Source organism: Penicillium rubens (genome assembly GCF_028828025.1).
Source record: "Penicillium rubens strain IBT 27055 chromosome Unknown utg000004l_segment0_segment0, whole genome shotgun sequence".
NCBI classification, from domain to species: Eukaryota; Fungi; Ascomycota; class Eurotiomycetes; order Eurotiales; family Aspergillaceae; genus Penicillium; species Penicillium rubens.
In genome coordinates, this window is record NW_026890602.1 from 3,624,147 (window position 1) to 3,646,210 (window position 22,064).

General features: G+C 48.5%; 9 protein-coding genes across 9 annotated transcripts; 7 read left to right on the forward strand and 2 right to left on the reverse strand.

The window, feature by feature from the left end:
• Window positions 1–126: 126 nt before the first annotated feature.
• Window positions 127–588, forward strand: N7525_011329 (LysM peptidoglycan-binding domain-containing protein; the record flags this gene model as incomplete). Its single annotated transcript, XM_061215446.1, has 1 exon — window positions 127–588. One exon carries the CDS (start codon window positions 127–129, stop codon window positions 586–588), a length of 462 nt encoding a protein of 153 aa, XP_061067958.1.
• Window positions 589–1,467: 879 nt separating this feature from the next.
• Window positions 1,468–1,704, reverse strand: N7525_011330 (uncharacterized protein; the record flags this gene model as incomplete). Its single annotated transcript, XM_061215447.1, has 1 exon — window positions 1,468–1,704. One exon carries the CDS (start codon window positions 1,702–1,704, stop codon window positions 1,468–1,470), a length of 237 nt encoding a protein of 78 aa, XP_061067959.1.
• A 1,526-nt stretch (window positions 1,705–3,230) lies between these two features.
• Window positions 3,231–4,073, forward strand: N7525_011331 (DsbA family protein; the record flags this gene model as incomplete). The annotated part of the gene is made up of 5 exons (XM_002560963.2): window positions 3,231–3,309; window positions 3,367–3,386; window positions 3,444–3,842; window positions 3,895–3,942; window positions 3,996–4,073. The coding sequence occupies 5 exons, from the start codon at window positions 3,231–3,233 to the stop codon at window positions 4,071–4,073; spliced, it is 624 nt and encodes a 207-aa protein (XP_002561009.2).
• A 2,655-nt stretch (window positions 4,074–6,728) lies between these two features.
• Window positions 6,729–7,205, forward strand: N7525_011332 (nucleoside deaminase; the record flags this gene model as incomplete). The annotated part of the gene is made up of 1 exon (XM_002560964.1): window positions 6,729–7,205. The coding sequence occupies one exon, from the start codon at window positions 6,729–6,731 to the stop codon at window positions 7,203–7,205; it is 477 nt and encodes a 158-aa protein (XP_002561010.1).
• Window positions 7,206–8,663: 1,458 nt separating this feature from the next.
• Window positions 8,664–9,434, forward strand: N7525_011333 (GFA family protein; the record flags this gene model as incomplete). The annotated part of the gene is made up of 2 exons (XM_002560965.2): window positions 8,664–9,244; window positions 9,302–9,434. The coding sequence occupies 2 exons, from the start codon at window positions 8,664–8,666 to the stop codon at window positions 9,432–9,434; spliced, it is 714 nt and encodes a 237-aa protein (XP_002561011.2).
• A 1,857-nt stretch (window positions 9,435–11,291) lies between these two features.
• Window positions 11,292–11,795, forward strand: N7525_011334 (uncharacterized protein; the record flags this gene model as incomplete). Its single annotated transcript, XM_061215448.1, has 1 exon — window positions 11,292–11,795. The coding sequence occupies one exon, from the start codon at window positions 11,292–11,294 to the stop codon at window positions 11,793–11,795; it is 504 nt and encodes a 167-aa protein (XP_061067960.1).
• A 2-nt stretch (window positions 11,796–11,797) lies between these two features.
• N7525_011335 (uncharacterized protein) lies at window positions 11,798–12,568 on the forward strand (the record flags this gene model as incomplete). The annotated part of the gene is made up of 2 exons (XM_061215449.1): window positions 11,798–11,867; window positions 11,943–12,568. 2 exons carry the CDS (start codon window positions 11,798–11,800, stop codon window positions 12,566–12,568), a joined length of 696 nt encoding a protein of 231 aa, XP_061067961.1.
• A 339-nt stretch (window positions 12,569–12,907) lies between these two features.
• N7525_011336 (ferritin-like domain-containing protein) lies at window positions 12,908–14,272 on the forward strand (the record flags this gene model as incomplete). Its single annotated transcript, XM_002560968.1, has 1 exon — window positions 12,908–14,272. One exon carries the CDS (start codon window positions 12,908–12,910, stop codon window positions 14,270–14,272), a length of 1,365 nt encoding a protein of 454 aa, XP_002561014.1.
• Window positions 14,273–18,526: 4,254 nt separating this feature from the next.
• Window positions 18,527–20,938, reverse strand: N7525_011337 (uncharacterized protein; the record flags this gene model as incomplete). Its single annotated transcript, XM_061215450.1, has 4 exons — window positions 18,527–19,610; window positions 19,663–20,330; window positions 20,385–20,496; window positions 20,556–20,938. The coding sequence occupies 4 exons, from the start codon at window positions 20,936–20,938 to the stop codon at window positions 18,527–18,529; spliced, it is 2,247 nt and encodes a 748-aa protein (XP_061067962.1).
• Window positions 20,939–22,064: the final 1,126 nt, after the last annotated feature.

The following is a 22,064-nucleotide window of genomic DNA, read 5'->3' on the forward strand; positions in this document are numbered from 1 at the left end:
TGCGCTGCTCCGGCCACAAAGTGTGAACTCTCTCCTGCAGATTTCCGCAAGTACAACCCCGCAACCAACTTTTGTTCGACTATCACACCAGGGCAGCGTGTGTGTTGCTCTTCTGGAACACTTCCTATGCGCTCGTTGGAGAACAAGCTCGTAGCTCGGGCTGAATGCAGCACGAAGCAAGTTGAAGAAGGCGATACCTGCGCTGCTCTGGCTACAAAGTCTGGAATCTCCGCTGCGGACTTCACCAAGTACAACCCCGCAGACAACTGCTGTTCGACCCTTAAACCAGGGCGGCATGTCTGTTGCTCTTCCGGAACAATGCCTGATTTTGCCCCAAAGCCCGACGCGGACGGATCGTGTGCTACCTACACAATTCAACCAGATGACAATTGTGTAGACCTTGCTGCTCAGTACAGTCTAACAAATCAGTATCTGAAAGACTTCAACGCAAATACATGGGGCTGGAATGGCTTTTCAAATGTCTGGTTGATAGCATTATTTGCCTCAGCAAAGGCAATCCGCCCATTGCCCCCCTCCCCCCAACCTCTTGCCCAACGCTGTGTGCGGCGCTCAAAAGCCGGGCACTGAAGCGCCAAAGGACACAACAAACATTACCAATCCCAACCCCTGTCCCTTGAGTGCGTGTTGCATGTTTGGGGTCAAGTAAGTGCTTCAATCAAGAAACGAGTTATATAATTGTAGTTGGCGCCGGATACCAAGGCACAGGTACTTTGGTATTGTTGGGGCCCTGAGATATTTTTTTTCCGGCCTTTAGCAAGAAATGCCAAGCTAGACGTCCATCCCGTCCCCTTGCAAGAACCTGATCCATTGTGAAGATCCGTTGCCCCGCAATGCCCAGCCCGTGGATGCTGATGGTACGTACTTTGATTTCAATGCTGAGACGGATCCAGGAAGACTCACCCACATACCAGAGCTGCTGAGTTGGCGTTGACCAAAAACAACGGGAATGTTTCACGCTTGGTGTTCGCATTGACGAACTTGTCTGTACTCCAACCGTCTTCCAGTTACCATTAAGCGCTCCTAAGATGGCGAGTATGACTTCTCCATGTCACAGGAGGCCCGGTGAGCGGCCTCAGCGGTCTATGTAAGTCCACTACCTTTCCAGCGGTATGTCTGGCCGGGTCCGGAGGTGCCCGGACCCGAGATTCCGGTGGTTAAGCAACGCTGGAAGGATGAATATGGCGCGGTGCCGGTCCTCATACACGACCACATCAAAGATCGCCACTACAATGGTTTTTCAAGTAAGTGCTTGCAACTTGGATTATAACAGCGTCACTTAATGCAGACTCCATCCCCTGGCCGCTATTTCCTTATCACCCCAGTGGAATGACTTTCGACGAGTTCGCCTAGGAGGCATACGAAAAAGCCAACCGTGTTTTCGTCAAGGCTATATCCGATGAAGTTAGGGACGATGATTTAATCTGAGTGCATGACTATAATCTGAAGCTACTGCCTGAAATGCTGCGTAATTTGGCGAGGAGCAAGCAGAGTGTCAAGATCGACTTCTTGCATACTTCTTTCCCCAGCAGCGAAATCTACCGTATCTTGCCTGTGCGTAATGAGATTCTTTTGGGCGTTTCGCATTGTGGCATTATCGGGTACCATACCTATGATTACGCTCGTCATTTCTTGAGCAGTTGCTCGCGTATTCTGTGAGTGAACCCGCGAGCGGCGCTTATACATGGCGCTAATGCAGTAGTGGGCTTGACACGACACCCTACTAAATCGAGATGCAGGGAAGTATAGAAGTATAGTTACCTGCAGTGCTTTCCGGATCGGCATTAATCCCGATGGTTCAAACGAGTTTTTCGAAAAGAGAATGTCCAGAAGCGCATTGTAGGGCTGGAATAAAGTTCGAGGGGATTAAGCTCATCGTTGGTGTTGGCCATCTGCACCACATTAAGGGAACGCCGCAGAAGCCACATGCGTCGGAGATCTTTCTAAGCGCCAATGTGCCAACCCACTCTGGGTTGGCACTTCAGAGTGGGTTGGCAAGGCCGTTAGTCGCCGTACCAAGCCGATAAGATGTCGAAGAGTATCAAAACCTGCGGCGGTGGTGAATGAGTCAGTTAGCCGCATCAAGAGGAAGCTTAGCACCGTTGAATACATGCCTATCCACTTTCTTTACAAATAAGTTAATAGTCATGAGCTAGTTGCGCTCCACTCTGCGTCCAATGCTTGCGTCGTGTCTTCCACGTAAGACGGGATGAATTTGATGGCTTACGAGTACATTTCGTCACAGCAGAAATACCACGGTGTTTTGAGCCTCTCAGAGTTTGCAGGTGCTGCACAAATTTTGAATGGCAGCGTAATATTCAACCCTTGGAGGCCGGTGGAGCTGGCGAGTGCATATAGAGAAGCTGTCACCATGGATGATGAACAGCGTGCTGTCTTAAAAGTTCGCTAAGTTTGAAAAATATGGTTCCAAGTGCACTAGATATGAGCGCTGGTCTTGTCCAAGCTGTGACGGCAGCTAATCTCAATTTCAGTGCATTTTGGGACCAATCCTTTTTCCACATGCTCACTTGGACGTCAAACCCCTCCGCCGAAAAGTTACAATCCACAGAACTGGCCGTAGGCCAAACTAACAAGGCCTACGCCGCTGTGTCTAGGGCTGCTACATGATGACGGGTCGTTGCCTCAGAGCTCAGAGAACGTTGGTCGCTGTGGCACACGGTGGGAGAATGATGCGCGGCCGTGCGATTACTGCTCCTCTCCTTGGACACAATGACTTTCCCGCTAGGCAGGCGAACTGACATGTACAGTATTTTGGTAAAAGAGACAGGAAGTCATCCAGTACACTCCTCACAGCTTCATAGTAACAACGCGTAGTTGCTATTGTCGCCCACGGCCCACAACTATAGCCCTAAATGTGCCGCTCGCCTGTGGATTACATTAACTACTGCACAAAGCAGCAACCTAGAATGGATTAAGTCATTTCGAATACATTCTCGGGAAACAAGTAGCAAGAGCGGGTCGGTATTACAATTTCAAAAGTACTGTAACTCTTGCAGGAGAATCTAGACTACCTACAGTACGTGATAAGTTGCGAGTAATGAATCGGTGGCGGGTAGGAGCTAGTGACGTAACACTTCGCTCTTCTCCCCTCCTACTCAATCACTTATGACGGCTATTTCCCCGATTCAACTTACTTTTGCACTTCAAATTTCTTTCTTTTAAATATATCTTAATCTCAATATACCAACGTCATGTCGGTTCCTCCTAAATACGCAGGCCTTAAGCTACTCGGGGGAACCCCGCAGGAGACGCAGCATACACTCGAAATATGTACGCTGACATCGTCCATTTACGTTGCATGGGATTTTAGTATCTAATAAGCCTCAGTCCTAGATTACGTGTGCCCGGTTGGCGAAGCCTTTGGTCACTCCTCCGACATCTGCGGCTAACAATGTGTTTTTTAGTTCTCTGCCAAGATGTTCAACACATTTTACGCGAACGGTCCCACAGTTGCCCAACAGTATAGTTCTCGGCTTCAGGTAATCTTCCGGCAGCAAATTCAGCCATGGCACCCATCATCCACCCTCACCCACGAAGCAGGTGCAGCAGTCCTTCGACTGGCCCCAGACAAATTCTGGCAGTTCAGTGCGGCCCTATTCCAGAACCAGGCGGAGTTTTTCGACGTCAGCGTGGTGAATGAAACACGTAACAAAACTTATGAGCGCCTGGCCAGGATTGCAGGATCAGTCGGGGTAGACGAGCAGAAGGTTCTCGCTCTGCTGTTAATCCCCGAAACCCCCAATAGCCAGGATGAGTTGAACGTAGGAAACCAGTTGACAAATGACATTAAGTGGATGACCAAGGTAGACGATAGCGACCTTATATCCGGCCAAGCGATTGTCTAACACCAGACAGGCAAACCGAGTGGTCGGAGTTCATGTCACGCCAACCATCTTCTTCAATGTAAGAAAGACCACCCAGAGAAAGAACTGCCAGGGCACTGACCATTTCCCCAGGGAGTGGAAGAGCGCGGGATCAGCAGTAGCTTCACGGCGGCTCAATGGGGAGAATGGCTGGCAAAAAATGTGGTTTGAGCGTCAGGGACATCGATGGGGGTTTACGTGCATGATACTCTGTTTCTTTATGGTGTGTGCATAGAGAGACTGAACAAGACTGGTGCTGGGGCAGACTTGGGAGTGCGAAAAACACATAATATCTCGTGTCCTTAGGGACACTGATATAATAACACTACCGCACCTTAGAAGGCAATTTCCGGAGACCAGTATAATCCTTAAAGGCAATTCGATCCTGCCCCTATTATTAGAACTTCAGTTAGTTGCGTGGTCCATGCACCATATGTTGAAATTGAGCAGCCTCGGACGACATCGTCGAATGGATTACTTGATTACTTGAGTCCGATTCTTTTCTCAAAATTAGCTCCTTTTAGATATGAAGCCTCAAAAGGGGACGAGGCTCCATCCACCTAACAAGCAAAAGGGATCGATTACGAGGCCTGTTTAGACTCGTAGGAACAAATCCGACTAGTTCGCCTGTTTAGCGTCCAGAACGACATAGAGCGAACTCCTTGCCAGGGCGAATTCATGAATGATTCAAGAAACCTTCGCGAAAAGTCATAACTACAGCAAGTAATACATCAGGAGATTCAAGCCACACTGTATGCATTCCACCGTCAAGGACTTTCTAGAACAACCCAACGCCAGAGTGGACGTCAAGCACAGACACGGCCGAACGGCGCTTCACCCAGCAGTTTTCGCAGGCAGAATAGGGTTCGTGTATCTGCTACTTCCTAGTGGCAGAGGCTTGAGGCTACATGCTACCAGGAGGATGAAGGAAGAAGAATGATATGATATTGTTGAGGCTACGAAGGAAGGAAAAATCGAGAAGAAGTGAGTGAGGTGATGATGAATCTATGGAAAGAAGCTGGTATATAAGCCAGCTGCATGACTAAGATACAAAGAGCCAAAGAGCTCAGTCGGCACAGAGACAAACGCGTTCCCTGTATGCAGTGCATGTCAATAGATATGAATCTATGGAAAGTGGGGATTATAGAAACAGCGGTCTATATAGCATTTATTGAGATCAAAATAATGTATGAAGAAACACTATGAATGTGGAAATTCCAATATACTGTGAAAAGTTATGATTGTTTTGTCTGATCTTCTTCATATATGGAAAGAAGCACCTATTTATACTTCTTCGTAGTATACTCCCATCATCACAGATTAGAAGACTCGATGAGAACAACAACGCAGGAATAAGCAAAGACTTGACTGAAAGCAGGCTCAATTCCAACGTTTAGGCGCCGATGCAGTGGGATGATGATCTATATGCTGAGGGCAGTAATGTCATGATCAAACTGCATATTGCCAAGGAATACAGGCTCCTTTTGGTAGGAGCTGGGTGCCAATCCTACATAATAGAGATCTGTAGCATAACCCACGAATTAGGGTTAGCGTTGTAAAGACGAAAATGACAAGTATTAATGGAAATTAACTGGGATTTTCAACAGAAAGGAGGCTGTATATATAGGCTCCGAGAATGACAAACACGACAAACCAGCCAAATGCTCAGGCTGCACAGAGACAAACGCATACCCTGCATGCATTGCATGTCAACAAAGGGACCCTAATCTACAGAGGTCTAATCAGGACACCCACGTACGGGAAGTAATGGTGCCTTTTTCAATAGGAGTATAGACTGACAGTTCCATCTAACTATCCAAAACTAAAGAAATTGACTAACGTAACCTGACAGAAACCAGGTGTATGGCGAACGTACTGGTAAATTCACGATGGTAAAATTCTATAACTAATTGAAAACAACTGATGGAGACGTAATCTAGATGGAACGGAATTGAGGAACCACTGTGTGGATTGACTGTCTCGCATGAGGAGAGGAGGAAGAGAAGGAAACGGGAGAGAGCTATCACATGGAGGTTCTATCACATTGTGACGCCTAAGGCAATCCAACAACAACAAAGGTCCGTCCGTCTTTGACAATCTGCCCAGGTGGTCGGACACAATTAGCAAGCAAAAAATGCATACCTACCTAGGTACCTAGTAGGTAGTCTAAATCACATGATTCAATGTACTGGACTAGGTAATCCAATCTAGCCACACAAGCGAGCTTAATGGCGTGACACGTGATCGCGTCCGCCTAGTCTCATACACGCACACTTCGCAGTTGAGAAGTGGCGTCATACGTTACTGCAGACTGCTTTCACTGGTGTACGTAAGATTGTATATTTTACACAGGATAGTTAGTATTGATGTCCCTGCCTGTGGGCAAGCCAGCTAAGGGGGGTAAAATGAGGGCGGTGGAAAAAGTGGGGTGAAGAAAATGGCCAAAATAACAATGTGAGGTTGTGAATGCACTTCAAAATAGCAAGTTGAACCCTGGAGTGTGGCGAATGCCGGGAGCGGATATTTTGTAACTAGGTGTAGTCTAATAGAAGGACCGGGGTTCTCCGCGGGTCTCTGCTGACCTATGCGTCATTCCGCGCTCCAGACGTCCACACCAAGGGCATACAAATACCCACTGTGGGCTCTAGCTCTTCGTTTAGGCCGATTCGCCATTTATCTCATAATTCCGTTCGTATCGCCTAGCTTATTCCTACCATCTAACGGCTGTTTATTGCAGACTAGAGCTTCGGACTCGGTAAGAGCGATTCATAGAAATTCTTCCAACACAGCATACTCACCAGCGCGGTATTATTTTAGCAGAGTAGTATGTTGTCCGATACAGATATTGGTCACTTGCGCCGGTGCGTGGAGCTAGCCCGCCAAGCGCTTGAGGCAGGTAATAGCCCGTTCGGGTCAGTGCTAGTGGATTCCACTGGAAAAGTTCTCAAAGAGGACCAAAACCGGACTATAACTGAGGCGGATGTCACTCTACATCCAGAGTTCACACTTGCCAACTGGGCCCAGAAACACCTACCTCTAGCTGAGCGCACTGCTACCACCGTCTACACTTCTGGCGAACACTGCCCGATGTGCACAACTATTCACGCAAACGTGGGTTTGGGACGAATAGTTTACGCTAGCTCTTCCGCCCAACTTGTGCAATGGAGGACAAAATTGGGCGTAAAGCCTGGACCAGTTGCCATGCTTCCTATCAATCAGGTCGCACCGGGTTTGACAGTTGAAGGTCCGGCTCCGGGTCTTGATGAGGAGGTTCATCAGCTGCATCAGCTAAATCAGGCTTGAGCTATATCCATTTATGAATGCGGACCGGGTAGGCTAGGTGTCTGAGAATGGGCGAGTAATGTGCAAGAATTGGAAATTTCTTTCATTATGGTTATTGTGATGAATGTATGGTACGTGGACTATCGCCTTTCTTCTGCACCGGATCCGATTAGTTGTGCTAAGTCTTGTGCCCTCAAAGATGAATCACAATTACTAATACACATACCAACCATCCATTGCAGTGAGCAGCACACCGCCACCCAGGAAACTATTGTGGCGAGTGACCTATTTTCCATATTAAACAGGACACTACGACGCGTGCTCCGTCGTGTCTTCCGCGTTCGCCCTTACCGCTCACCGCCTTCACACTGCGAACGGCGGAATTCTTGTATATCTGGCTCCCGCATCGCCTAGCATTCTCTCATTACTGTTGTGATATGAGGCCGGTGCAGATCCGAAATAAAGCCGCATCATTGGTATTGATTCCCGAGGTGTCTATAGGAAGAAGCATCAACTTGGAGCCCATGCTGTATATATAGCCTCACGTATTCCCTCTGGGATGGAAAACAATAATACGTCTGGTTACTAGAAGCGACAAATAAAGAGCAATTCTCGACAAGAAAGAGTCTAATTGGCGCGTGGAATCAAGTGGAGATTTGGCACTCAGAGCGCAGCAAAGTTTCGCAGACAGGTTGCGCGGGCTCCTCGAAACGCCTTCACTCATTCTTGGTTGAGGATATTTTAGGTTTGTGTCAGAAACGAGATGTTACGGCCTTATTACCTTTGAATTATGTCCAGGTGTGACTTGTTACTGATTAATCAGGTCGGGCAGATTGCGAAACCGGACTCTGATGTATCTTTTGTTATCTAGGGAACTTTTTGCCATTGTGAATTTTATCAGAACGCTCGCCATACCCTGATTTCAAGTAGTCCGTGACCCTCTGTGCCGCAGAGAGAGAGAGAGAGGGCTTAGGTTATCTACGTCACTATTCCGTCGGCGTGGATGACTACCTAGGTAGGATAATACGGTTAGTTATCAACTTGTAGCTGATAGGAAACACAAGATCTAGCTGACGTTGACTTTTTGTTTGACGTTCCCTCTTTTGTGGATGTGGCTGATAGATTTCGCCTTGATTTTTCCCACGATATGAAGTATCGACGCCTAACAAATCTCAACATATGAAGAGACGTGCTTATTTGAAAAATATGTCAAACAGGCTATAAATATATGCCATGTCTATCAGACAATCGCCGCCCCACTCTCTATAATGCTATAATGGTACAAGGTTCAGCCTCTTTCGTATGTTGGAAACTAGTATTCTACCTTCACTGGTAATTGGTGGCAGCCTAGCCGGCGATCCCGCCTACTTTCCTGCCAAATCTCCGTGCCAGGGACATTGTGCTTGATCGGATGGATACTGTTCATTGACCGCTTGGGGGGCGAACCGCGACGCAAGGGCACGTAACGACTCTCAACTTATGTCATCGTTGTACGCTGCACGCATAAAATCCCAAGTGAAACAATCTTCGTCGCTTAGCAAGAAATATCATAACATCGTCGTTACCCTGATCACCACCCGCAACACCCCGAAGATGGGCCACGCTAACACCAATGACTCTCTTGGGCACAATTCCGAGGTCGAAGATTACACAAGGAGACCGCCATATTTGCTGCAGCCCTTGCAGGAGTTTGGCGAAGTCAAGTGGCATGCTCAATGCCAGTGTGGCCAAGTTAAATATGCACTGAGACGCGAAAGGCCATTGAACGCCAAGTTCTGTCACTGTCGCCAGTGCCAGGTTTTGCACGGCGCGCCCTTCCAGTGGGCAGCTATATATCCCAAAGAAGACATCCGGTTCGAGAAGGGGGCTGAGGGTCTGTCGTTCTATGCGGCTGGGGAGAAAAACAACAAGTACCAAACACCTACAAAGGTCTCATGCTCATTTTGTCGTACCCCGATCATGGACGAAGGACGCAATGTGTGTCTGCTGTTTCCGCAGTTGATTGACTTATCCGACTCGCCGGACGAGCAGCGGCAACGAGTGCAAACGTTCTTGCCAACGTAGGTTACGTACCTTGACATGAGCGAATATTGACAGTAACTAACCGTAACCGCTAGGTGTCACATCTTTTATGAAAACCGTTTGAGGGACATCCACGATGGAATTACCAAGTGGTCAGGAATGGACGAGCAGAGCCAGCGGTTAGATGACGATGGTCAGCCCCAATCTTGTGATGATAGCTTTGCATGAGTTGGGTTTGGGGGGGGGGAGGGGTTCGCTCCGTCCGCCGACGCGAAAAGTACCGAATTATGACTCAGGCTGGTCATATCCAGGAGGGCATATGTACACATGAAATAGTCTTGAAATGCCCGCAGTTGGATGATCTCTCTACAACCGCTTCTGCGGCCGGCATAGAGAGGTGGACTCGGGCTACTTCAGGGATACAATTGAATTCAGGCCGACATTCAACTAGCTCTGATAATTCCATCCACTCAGATTAGAATCTATCTTTCCGACGCCCCTATGTATGAAAATAAAGCTTCTCCTCTCAAAAATTGGAGATGCATGCATTTATATGGAGGGAAAAAGCTTCATTTCCATACGTGGAGAGGTACAACGCTAGCGAAATTTAGGCACCTGGGCAGGACACCCTGATTACTAAGGGAAGTGTCATAGAAATTCAGATATTGTGATTTTTCTGCCATTCTAAAATAAGGCATTTAGGCATAAACTCCCCTAGGAAGGGGGGTACAGCGCTTGAATTCTAGTCGCGGTTCAAAGTGGGCCAAACTTGTTTGCTGGGGTGTCGTGAGAGCCAGTGGCTGTAGACCCGTCCCTTGGATAATAGTATGTATTACGCGCAAAGGCTCCACTGCGAGCTTGATCATCTCTGCTGGAGTCAACACGAGGATCGAGCTTATTGAGGATGTTGGAATTATGTGGGCCAGCATTTCTGCCACCGCCGTAGTGCTTAACGGAGCCAAGATGGTGACTATATGGCGCTTTTTTCGCTTGGATAAGTCAGTTCTCGGTAACCCGGATCGAGGCGGCATTCGGATATCCACTGACTGTTTTCTCTGTCAAGTTTAGGCTTAATCTTATTCGTAGCAGCGACGAACAGACTAGCAGTTAACCCTATAGCATTCCCGTGTTTTCGGTTGGCTTTCCAAATACATTAGCTTTTGAAGTATCGTAGATTTGTATCTATTGAGCTGCCACTTACCTTGAGGGTCATTAATGTAATTGTCTTTCTTATCCGGTTTGTTTAGGTGGTGTGATGTATGGTCACGGTATCGTTCTGAATCGTTATGGTTCCTTAGGTCATTTATAGCTCCACGAATGACTTCCATAATAGTTATCGACAAGGTAAAGCGATGGTTCTTAGGCTTTCTAATATATGTTATCAGTTTCTAGGATTTCTAGATATGGGCCGATCTTGTTTCATCATCCTTCTTTGATAACCTCATAACAACAGCCATATGACGTAGCCACCGGCGGTGTTGGTGTACGCACCGACCACATGTAGGCTTGCAGCACAGCGTTATTAAAAGCGGACCACGTCCCTAGATAGCGATTCATTATAAAACTGGCTAAACAATGTTGTAGCGCCCCCTAAGGCCAAATGCTACCTTTCTTTTCCTTGAGATAATACATAACGACACCAGTGTGCTAGTCACATATCAGAATCGATCAATCTATGGACAGTGGCATAAGCCAGCTTATAAGTAAATGGTGTCTTGTTAGACTACGCCGATGCAGGTGACTATGTGCTAAGTTACGGTCACCACTAAAGTCAACCAATCCGGTCAGGTTTTGAATAAGGTTTGTCTGCTTTTCAGCGGGCAGCTGGCCACCCATTTGGTAACGGTGATAGTGATCAGCGGGCTGGTCGGGAATTTAGTCAAGCCTCACGGCGTTGACAGTCCCACTTAAGTAATCAAAAAATCTATGGTCTTGGTGGACCTGGACCAATCTAGTCCCCCATAAATGACCTATATAGATACCCGTATAACCGTGAACAGAAAGCGGCTATTCATCACAGCACAATAGAAAGGGCTTTGTGATGGCAGCCTAGGAGGACTTTACGCTTCAAGGGACATCATTGGCATGGGAATTGCGACGACCCATTGTTCCTCCAATTTACATCTTAGAAATATCCCCCAAAGCCATCCGCGGACTGTTGACCCTGCAGTATGCCGCTTGTCAGCAATTAGGAGTCGTACTCGGCTTCTTCATCACTACAGCGCCAGCCAAGACGTAGTGGATGTTGCCCACCCTCCTATAGCCTCTGCCCGCTGCACCCTGGGCTATTGGCGCGTTCTTTTGCCCCAAATCGCCCCGCTGCCGCCGGTAAATGGTCGAGAGGAAGCGGGTACTGCTCTTTCGAAACTGCGCCATCTCCCTGTCGAGGACCCTGTCGTGGCAGATGAACTCGACGGTTTGGAGTCGCAGCTGCTCATGAGCATGAGCTCGGGGGTTCAGCCTCTGTATAACGGCTTCCCAAAGAGACGTTTAGTCCCTGTTGCGAGTCGGCGACGTTTCTTTCTCCTCTTCACGGCGACGCTGTTCTCTCAGTGGCCTAGAGCGAACGTGATCACGCAGTATTCCTAGTCATGTTTGGTTATCTGGGCACTGTTGGCGACAGTGCAACCTTTCCGGCGACGGTCATCTATGGGTCGTTAAGTCCGTTCGCACCATGTTATTTGCCGTGGTTATTGTAGATTTGGTCTGCCGGCAACGGTTGCTTTTGACCTGCAGATCCTGAGTTCGCCTTTGTCGGTACGTGCGCAGAAGCGGCCAAGGACATGACCACCGACGAAATGAAGGTGTCACCTAACGCGGAGCAAACCTCTACAGCGGCCATTGTGGCTATCTACCTGTACACCGTCACTTGGAGCTTTGGCTGGTTCAGTATTCCGTACCTGATCAGACCTGAGACTTCTCCCACTTGCATCCGGCCCCTGAACATGTCAATCTCCTTGTTGTTGCACTGGGCGTTTCACTTTGGCTGCTCCAAGATGCTGAGTCTGTTTGCAGCGACGAACAGATGGGGTGCGTTGCTGTTTTCTGTGCGCTGGGCTTGGTTTATGTTCTTTCCCCATGCAGTGGAGAAAATTGTACTGTTGATGCCACGCAGCAGTGCAACAATGTGGTCAGGTACTACGAGACGATCATTGGAAGCGTTGGATAAGCTGTTTGGACAACCATGGTACACAGTCCGTAAGGTTGCGCACGCCACCAAGGACGAAATAAGAACGCAGATCGCGAGCTCCAGCTCCACCAAGAACGCGTTGGAAACAGGAAAGTCGATGCCGAGATGGAGACCGCATAGCCGGTTTTACTGCTGCGACCGCCATCTCGACTGCAAACGTGTACCTACGTGATAAGTAAGAAAAACAAGAACAGACAAGAAAGGCGGGACGGGATTTATGCACGGTTAGTCAGCAAAACATCATAGGAACGGTCCAATCGGATGTTATCCGGGGTGATGTTGGGGAGGGGAGAGTGTCATCCTGTTTGCGGAAGTCGAGCCCTGATTTTATTCCCAGATCGGCGGTTGCAGACTCCACTTCAGGCGCTCTGCTCATAACGACATCACTGCTTTTGTAATGCTGCTTTCTCCTCGGTAGTCCGGGATATATGTACATAAATAATGATACCTTCACCACCTGTTCAAACCATCACGCCATTGGAGAAGAGTCACCTCCAGTAGCCTGTCCGTCATGAACAGAGCCCTACTTCTCGCACTCGGCCTTGTCAAGGCTGGTGGATGCCTTCCAGCTCCAACCGAGGTGGTGGAACAGAATGGCTACAACAGCGCTCCCTACCACGGCCCCTACACTAGCACACCCACCACCACCGGCGCGGCCACTGCTCCAGCTACCCTCGCTGCTTCCATTGCACCGCTGCCTCCCAACCCCACAGCGACATACTATAACGCCGATGGAACGCCAAAAGAACCCATGCCGGCCCCGTACGTCCCAGCAGGAGGGCTAGGCACCAACGGAACCGAGCCCCGGTACATGGTCAACAGCGACTGGGACTTTGAGTCGATTGCGCTTGCTTTGTACCAGGAATGGATCGAACTGGATCTATTTCATGACGGTCTTGCGCGCTTCACCGACGAGGAGCTTGAGGCTGCTGGTCTAGGCCCAGAAACGCGGTCGCTGATTGAGTTCATGGCGAATCAAGAGGTCGGACATGCGACTCTGCTTACCAACATGCTGGGTGAAGCTGCTCCCAAACAATGTGTCTACAACTACCCCTACACCACCGTGCGCGAATGGCTGGACTTTAACCAAAGAGTCACCCGATGGGGAGAATCCGGTGTCTGGGGATTCCTGTCTCATCTAGATTCCCGAGAGGTCTCGCAAATGTTGTCGCAGTCGATTGCCATCGAGGCGCGCCAGCAGATGGCCTTCCGCCAGATGTCGGGTCTTGCACCGATGCCCGTCTGGTTTGAGAACGGTTGGCCACAGTCGTGGGCGTGGACGATGCTGGCGCCGTACATCAGTTACTGCCCTGAGAACACCACGCGTCTTGCCTGGCAGAACTTCCCGACGCTGCACATTCTCAACAACCCAAACATCAATCGCCTCGCTCCTATCGAGACTAAGCAGGACGGAAGTGAGGCCGTTGGCCATCGCATCGCGGACCCTTCAATCTCGAATATCACGCAGTCAGAGTCTTGTGTCAACGCGGAAGGCATTGGAAAGAGCTGTAGTGCAGCCATCGCTACAAACCGGACGGAGCCGCTGTCCTATCCAGGCAAACGAGTTTACTTTGAGTGGGATGCTCCGGGTCAGGCAGTCGGACCCAACAACTCATACATCACTGCAACAACTGCGGGCCAGCCCACGTTTGTTGGCTGGAGCAGCCAATTGAACTTCACCTACTCGCCGCTGACGATCACCGGGCAGAACCAGGGCTACACCGATCAACCAGAGGGCTTTGTATTTGCGGACGATGGGATTATCAACGGTACAATGGCAGTCATGCTGACCGACCTCGACCTGTTCGTGACCCCGTTCAACACTACCATGGTCAACCCACACATCGTCGCTCTTGGGCTGTACCAGGCGGGCTAAGCAAGAGTAAATGACTTGAATGAAATGTAATATTACTTAAACTTAATAGTAATGGTGCCCGCATTGGATCCGAGCCAATTTTGTTGACAAAGAATCAAATTCAACTTTTCATTGTCCAACTTGACGTTGACCTGTAGATCCCATGGTAGACGCCACGATGACCTGAACGCTTCACATTGTTTGAGCATGTGTTGTTCCGCTGCTTAAAAAATAGAGTATAAGACATAAACACTCAGAAATTCACGGTGTCTGGGATTGTTTCTATTATCTGATGACTCCCGTATTTTCAATCGCTACGCATGGTCGCAGCGGAAGCACAGCGTCGTGTAAGGTCTTTTCAGCTGAACACAAAAAACTATGCCATTTTATCTGTCTCTCAGTCGAGTGGCGGTGCGTGCATTGCGTTCGCCCATTTCGGCTTTTCAGCACGACAGGTCGGCAATGGGTTATGCCGTCAATTCTGAGGCGAGTGAGGTACGCATCTTCGGACAATCCATCTTTTTTTTCGCATGGAAGGCTTGGTGGCAGGAGGGACAAGCCTTGTTCAGTTCCTAGTACGACTGGAGATCGTGTTGAGATACACGACGGGTTCGGCCCGGCAACGCCAAGTTTGATCGTTGCGCCAAATTGGGGGTCGTGGAGAAAGTAAATGCTTTCATTATGGGGGAGGACTATAAACACTGCTAGGTATGGGCAGAATGGACGATTTGCCGGTGAGGATTTCCAGACACGCCATGTGATAATGTCAGCTATTCAGCCATACCACTTAATGGCGCTGGGTTCTGTATATGTCGCAGAATCCAAGTGCTATCCAAATTGTAGGTCCGACTATACGCTACTTACTTAGAGTCGCTTGCTTCACATAACAGCCAGCCAGCCAATGGTCAGTGGAATATAGCAACGGTCTTTTTATTGCGGCGACCTTATCAGATAGCGGTATCGTCGTGGACCTTTGGGCATTTCGGACGATAACACGGAGACGATGGCTCACAAATTGAGATGTAATGGACCAAGAAGGTTGCGACGTACTCATCAGTACTGGAGTGGTATCTACGGGACGGGTTGGTTTCTGCCAAGTGCTCTACAACAATTGGGTGTCACATATTATTTCCATCGAAGTCAATACCCGACCAGGGCACCCAATATATATCTTACCATTCAAATATACCAACCGGAAAACCTGCGAGTTCCCTTTTTCCAGTTTACCAGTCAAACCGGCAGTACATGCTGTCTGCGATTTCTCGCCATACATTACGTCAAGTGCTTGCAAGCACAATTCCCGGAAACTCGTCGGATGGCACGAATTAGCTGCCCTAACGACGCAAAATCTGGGCCGCAGTCTGCACAGATAATAGCCTCATTCCCGTTCGGAAAAGATGTATTTCGACCAGTTTCTTCAAACGGCGTGGATCAGATTTGAACCATCTGGCTGTTAAGCTTGGATTTGCTTCAGTAAAGGCGTTCCGCTCCAGTCAGACCAAAAGGATACCGGGGATGTAAACTCTACGAAATGCTGCTAGATAGATCTTTTTGGCTTGCAATTGTACTTTTATCAGGCCGTCGATCTTTGGCAATGACGGCATACGAAGTAATGGGATGGAGAAAGCATCAATTTCTCGAGATCTATCATTGTACGGCAGACGGTGAAGTAGGAGTAGTACTCGTTGAAGACCACAGCCCCGGGAAAGTCAGACATTTGCTCGGCGCAAGCCCTTGGGTGTACACTCAATGATGTGACTGGACTAAGGTTAGGCCAGTTCATCAATTTATTTCCAAAGTTCTGAAGGAAGCGAAATAGGAAGGTTTGTTGTATTTCTTGTATACAAATGATATTCTAACAGTACAATTACATGTCAGTCTGTTTTATCTTGATCGCGACGATATGCTGCCAGTCCCTGCTTGTGTTTGCGTTCATTAGCCATCCGTGCCTTTGCGGACGACGAATGTACCGTGGAGCTGCCGTACTACCAGTTCGGCCGTAAGGCGCCTTGGAAACGTTCCTTTCAAGAATATTCAAGGCTTTAGGCGCAGCACAACTAGCCAACAGAGGCTCGCTATAACCCTCTTCATTACAGAAACAAACTCCTGACGTACGTCTCTCGATGCAGCGACGGTCAGAAGTAGGTGATCTCATGCGATGGTCAACCAGTTGCACATTGGATCGTGCTGGTGAGCTCTTAACAACTCGGATACTAGACCTATATCCCACCGCTTGGAAAATGATATATTAGGGTCGTATAATATTTATACATGCAAAATGCCGTTGCATATTTCGAGCGCCAGTGCATCTTCGGATATCCTGTGGATTTTGTTTGATCGAAGGAGCCCTTGCAGCGTGGTTCGATTACGCCAGGACAAATATACAGGTCTGGTTCGGGCAGAGCCTCGTAAATCAAGGATATCATCCGTGCGATTAGGGTCTCGTCTTTTGAAAGACATAGTAGTTCTTTTCTCGTGCCCATGCGTGATATCTATGACTTCTGGACCCAGGCTGCGAGGTCAAGTGTTTCGAGGGAGGCCGATAAACTTCCTAAAACCTCTGCAACAGTGCGTTTGTGTAAAGAGTCTGGGACTGGACGCACGGGGGGTGAGGTTTAGGAAGCTATGGAAGTTAATGATATGCCCAATACACCGGATGCGGCCAGAGGACAAACGTACCCGACATTATAAACATGCAGCTCGTGGAGTATTTCTTTGGCTCAGATACCGAGGAGTAGGGAGTTGATTCTTTCATGATCAAAAGTGTTGTACTCCTAGACCCAGGTCACTGTATCATGTGCCCAAATGCCTTCATCAAATTCCTGTACCCCTCCTTCTATCCTGTGTACCTGAGAAAAAGGCCTCTTCCCTCTTGGGAGTTACGTTTCGTCCTTGTGGAATGGCTCCTAGGCTTCCCCCGTTAAAATTGAGTCTCGTCCTGGATATGATAGAGAGCCAGTCTCTCAGAATGCCGGAGAAGCTGAATACAGCCAGGCTGCGATGTAGATATTAGCAGAAGCTTGTGCTCCAATTTAGAAGTGCCCACGGACCCCCAACGCGAATAGGACGGAAATGGACTGTGACACCACTAATTATACGAGCACTCTGCCACTACCATCCGAAAACCCCGGCTTATACCTCAACGAGATGGCGGTTTGTCACCATCCTAGACCTTGGATACAAGCTGTTGCATTCGGAGAGGCCTGGTTGCCAAACGCTGTCTAAAGGACTACTCAACAACAGCTATGGAGCGGAATGCGGATCTGCTGATAAGATCTACTGGATGGCAGAGATCATGGAAGGCTGCACAATATGGATTGTGTAGAGCTATCAGAGCTATATGTAATGATACAGATGGAAAGGAAGTAGATCTGACTACATACATGGGAAGACGTCACGTGACAAAGGGAGAATCTCATCATCTGCGAGAATGGTATTTGCACAATCTACCTGATCTCGAACTTATCACCCAGTTTATATTAATAAATCAGGATGCGATAATCGGTTGGGCTTAGGCGAACAGGCTGGTCCCACTTGGCGTGGATCCAATGCAAGTAGCACAGTTCTATCATGACTACATATGCTTAGCGTGGAATCATTCTGTCGAGTGTCTTCCACGGTTCGACGGACCCCCACTGTGTTAGCGGATTTTATAATCTAGCTTCTTCAGCACTGGTGTGAACGGCGGGCCTAAATCAACTGCGGTCATCGATAATGCGTCATTTTATGACCCAGAGCAGATTACGCAGATGTTTGCGGGCGCGGAGGTGAAATTGGTTTCTCTCCGCCCTAGTCGCCGGACTTCAACCCTATTGAGGAGCCTTTTGTTGAGCTTAAATCTTTCAATAAACGCAATCGGACATACCGTGAGGTAAATTCCGAACAAGGTGTTGATGCTTCCTCACGCAAAATCTCGACATGATGACCACTTGTCGTGGGCAATTTGCCCACTTAACGAAGGTCCGCTGACCGCTCAAACTGCAATAAGTTTCCGGTCATTAGCACCTGCCTCGCCATATTGTTTTCTGGTAAAGTCGGGCAACCTGAGCTGGTATTTTCCATGGTTCTGCAGTCTCGTGCGATCATCGTTTTTCCTATTTCGTGCCACCATCCAGGTACAATCAATCAGCCATCGTCAAGATACCGTATGACTTGCGTATAATTGCTTGGCAGTATTTCAAAAGTACTGTACTACCGTCGTAATATGTAGCCGCAGCTCTACAATAGAAAGGCTAGATATTAATAGGTTATCATTTGGTCATATCGACGATAGAGTCAACTGGTTGAAGTCGATGGAAGCACCAAATCTGGATTGTGGTGGGCAGCCAATCTACTATAAATACCCCAGGCGCGTTTGGAATAATCATCTGTTTTAGACATTTCAAATAACCACCCGCAAGCCTTTTTGACGTTGCGCACTGTTGCTGCGTTCTGGATTTCCCCAAGGTCGATTTGACCCACAAGGCCAACCAGGAGGATGGTGGAACATTGCATAATGTAGTGGACTATGGACCACCATGGGCAATACCCATATAGCCAGCGAACATCTACTTTATCGCAAAGAAGGTTGATGACACTTCCTGCTACCTGCATACACAGAGTGGCCATAGACTGACAGTGTTTACTGCATGGGCCATCGAACGATACCCTGATCGCACGTCTCAAACACGGCTCCAGGATGATGAGCTTGATCGAGTAAAATTGAAACGCCAAGCTAGTGCGTTGACGAACAAATGGGCAATTCGGCGATGGCTTTTCGAAATGGTAGATGTGTGGTAGTTCAGCCAACCAATCATCAGCAGATGCGTTGTTTTTCGCGATTGTACTCTCTAACTCATCCCATGAAAGAGACGCCGTGCTAGGCGAGTGGATTTCGTCCAAGGCAGCTCTTCCAATGCAAGTCAAGCTCAAACGATACAGGAAGTATACCGACGCGTTAGGCTTAGCGGTGCTTGCCACAGAGGCTATGCGTGGAACATCGTCTTCTTCGCTTATAGCGGAGTGATGTAGAGGTTCTGCATGTAGGTTATTCCCTTGCCCGTCCAGTTTGAACGCTCGTGAGATGAAAGATGAAAATAGGGCCCTCCGAGTATGGTCGTCCGCAATGAACCGGGAAACGTGGTCTTCATGAAAGTCCTCCTCCCGATGGGGTGCTGGGAGAAACGCAGTACAGTATTCAAGGCTCATGTTGGGTGGGCGTCCAGTCATCGAGCAAAGTTGAATGTCAAGCGAGTACAGTGCCCACCAAAGGCGATATCTTGTCTCCTTGGATATGTAAGAAATGCTTTCACTCTCACTACGAAGGTGGATTCCCATGGCCACTGCTGATCTCATTGCGACGCCGCACATCCGCCACGCCCTGATCATCATCAGTCCCCAATTTTTAAAGCGCGGTAGCTGAATAGACATACCTATTAACATGGCCTATCGAAAGCATGTATAGTGACATAAGGGATTCAACCTGTACCTGTTGTAAATTTGGGTGGTCGAACATAGCGTAATTCCTCATGCAGAGCTGCCAAGCTCTTGTGAAGTATGACATATGTGTGCCAGTGCCAGCTTCAGGTTCCTTTCTCATCAAAGAGCTATGACGTGTAGCGATAGCCAACACTAGATTGAAAACTGCCATCCACGCCCAGCCTGGTTGCTTACGCGGATTGGCATAAAAAATGCGAAATTGCTTCAGAAAGTACAACTTCCCAACGAAGGGGAACGACGCGTGGACAATGTGGAAGTAACTATCCACTAATTGGCTAGCAGCTTCTTCCGAGGGCCACTCCAGAAACTCATTCGGATAGGCCATAGGATTCTGCAAGTCGTCGAGGAAGTAGTTGGTAGACAAGAGTGGCGTCTGTTCTGACCTTCCCAACGGATACTCTGGTTTCATGTGCTGGTCCATTTCACAGTGGAGTCTAGAGAGCCACGCTACCTCTGATGGTCTACCCAAGAGCCCTGCCGCCTGAGTATTTTCGGAACGATTGAAGTCCTCAATGGTGTGATCGGTCGGCTGTATAGGGTTTCTCTGTACTTGCTGGGTATCGGGGGTCGTTTTCGGGGTTGTCGAAGGTGTGCCTGGAAACTATTTATCATCAGATTCTTGTCCGAAAATTTCATCTGGCCCGCGTTTTCTTACTTCACTAACGACCTTCTCAATTTGAATTGCCAATTGACGGTCGAGAAGAGGATGCAGACTACGTAAGAGGTCTTCATACACCCGAACCTGAGACATAAGTTGCGCGGATTGTCTGAATATGTTGTCAGCCGATCATACGTCAATTAGATCTGTGAGACTCGGCTACTGAACCTTGCTTCTTCCTCTCGCTTTCCGTCTGTGTAGATGCAAGTGATGTCGCCTTCGTGGCATCGTCGACACGCGGGCCGATCGCCGCTACATTTGACCTTTTGCTCGCGGCAAATGTCGCATGCTCGACTTACTCTCCTATTTGACTTCCAAATTCGGCGGTCTGGTCCTCGTGGGATGGCAATTTTCTCAATCGGGGGCTGCGAAGCGAGGCTTTCCGTGAGCGGCTGGCTTGGGTTCGAGGACAACGCGCTTGACACATTTGACTCGAGGGTGTTCGGGTGCCTGTCAAACCATGATTGAACACTGGAAGCAGGCGTTTCATTGCTTGTTGCGCCCAAGGCATTGTCGTGAGGGCTAAACGTACGAGCCTCTTTAGAGTCCATCAGCCGTTCCGTGTCCTTTTGCCGAGATAATTGGCGCCAAATTTCTGGCGAATGCAGATGGCCGCGAGGCTAGTAGGTATTTGGCAAATCACACAAGAGGAACAAGACATTATTTTTGATTGGACGGGCTGGCGGGCCGGGCCAATCCGAACCAAAGGGAACCGCAAAGATCCAAGACCCCGACCCCATTGGGATTAGTTATACAGTGAACCCGCAGAAAAGGCTCCGGATCAGCTTTAGCCGGTCACATTTAGGACGAGAGGCTCTCTAAAAGATCTTGTCCAAGATGAGTGGCAAAAAGCATTCCTAGTAAGAACCCGATCCGGTGGGTCAGCAGGTATGTCATATTGTCGTGTTTTATTGCTTCTGAGAACCGCAACAGTAGTTTCACATATAGAAAGATCCCGCGTCGCATGTTGTACAGTAAAAGGACGACGTAGCATGTGGTCAGGGTAGCATGATCAACCGCCTATCTTTTCAGGAGCAGCGGGCTTCGAATATGTTGTCGGAAATAGGAGTGTGCAGCAATTAACAAAACTTTGAATACAAACACACTCGTCTCTACTTCAGCTCTTCTTGCCCCAGTTCCCAATTATGGCAGGGGCCAATGGACTGGAGAACTGGGAAGACATTGGGTTCAAAGCGCAAAGAAGCAGTTTACGGTTTCAAGTTGAAAAGTGAAGGAATGGAGCAGCAAGTAAGTGAGCCTCCTTTTTGTCTATTTTCACCAATTGACTCCGAAATATTCCTACATTGGAGTCGCAAAAGCGACATACTTAAGGTAGCTTTCGCTTATAATTGTGCTGGTCATCACTCAACCTGGCGAAAGTTGGTGAGGGGTACAGAGAAACAGGGACAGGTGGCGGTCGAATCTGCAGATTGGAAGCTTAAATCCAAAAGTGGTACAACAATGGCCCAAATTTCCAGCAACATGAGCAGTAGTTAATAAACGAACAGTGAAACGATTGCGGCACTCGTCAGCCGATATGGGAGCAGAAAACTTGCACTAGGAAGCCACGAATGCTTATTCCTCTGAAAGGACAGGTACTTGCTCCAAATTCGCTTTGATCAAGAGATTTCCGTTCTGAGAACGATTACGACGGACTGTCATATAATAATTATGTAG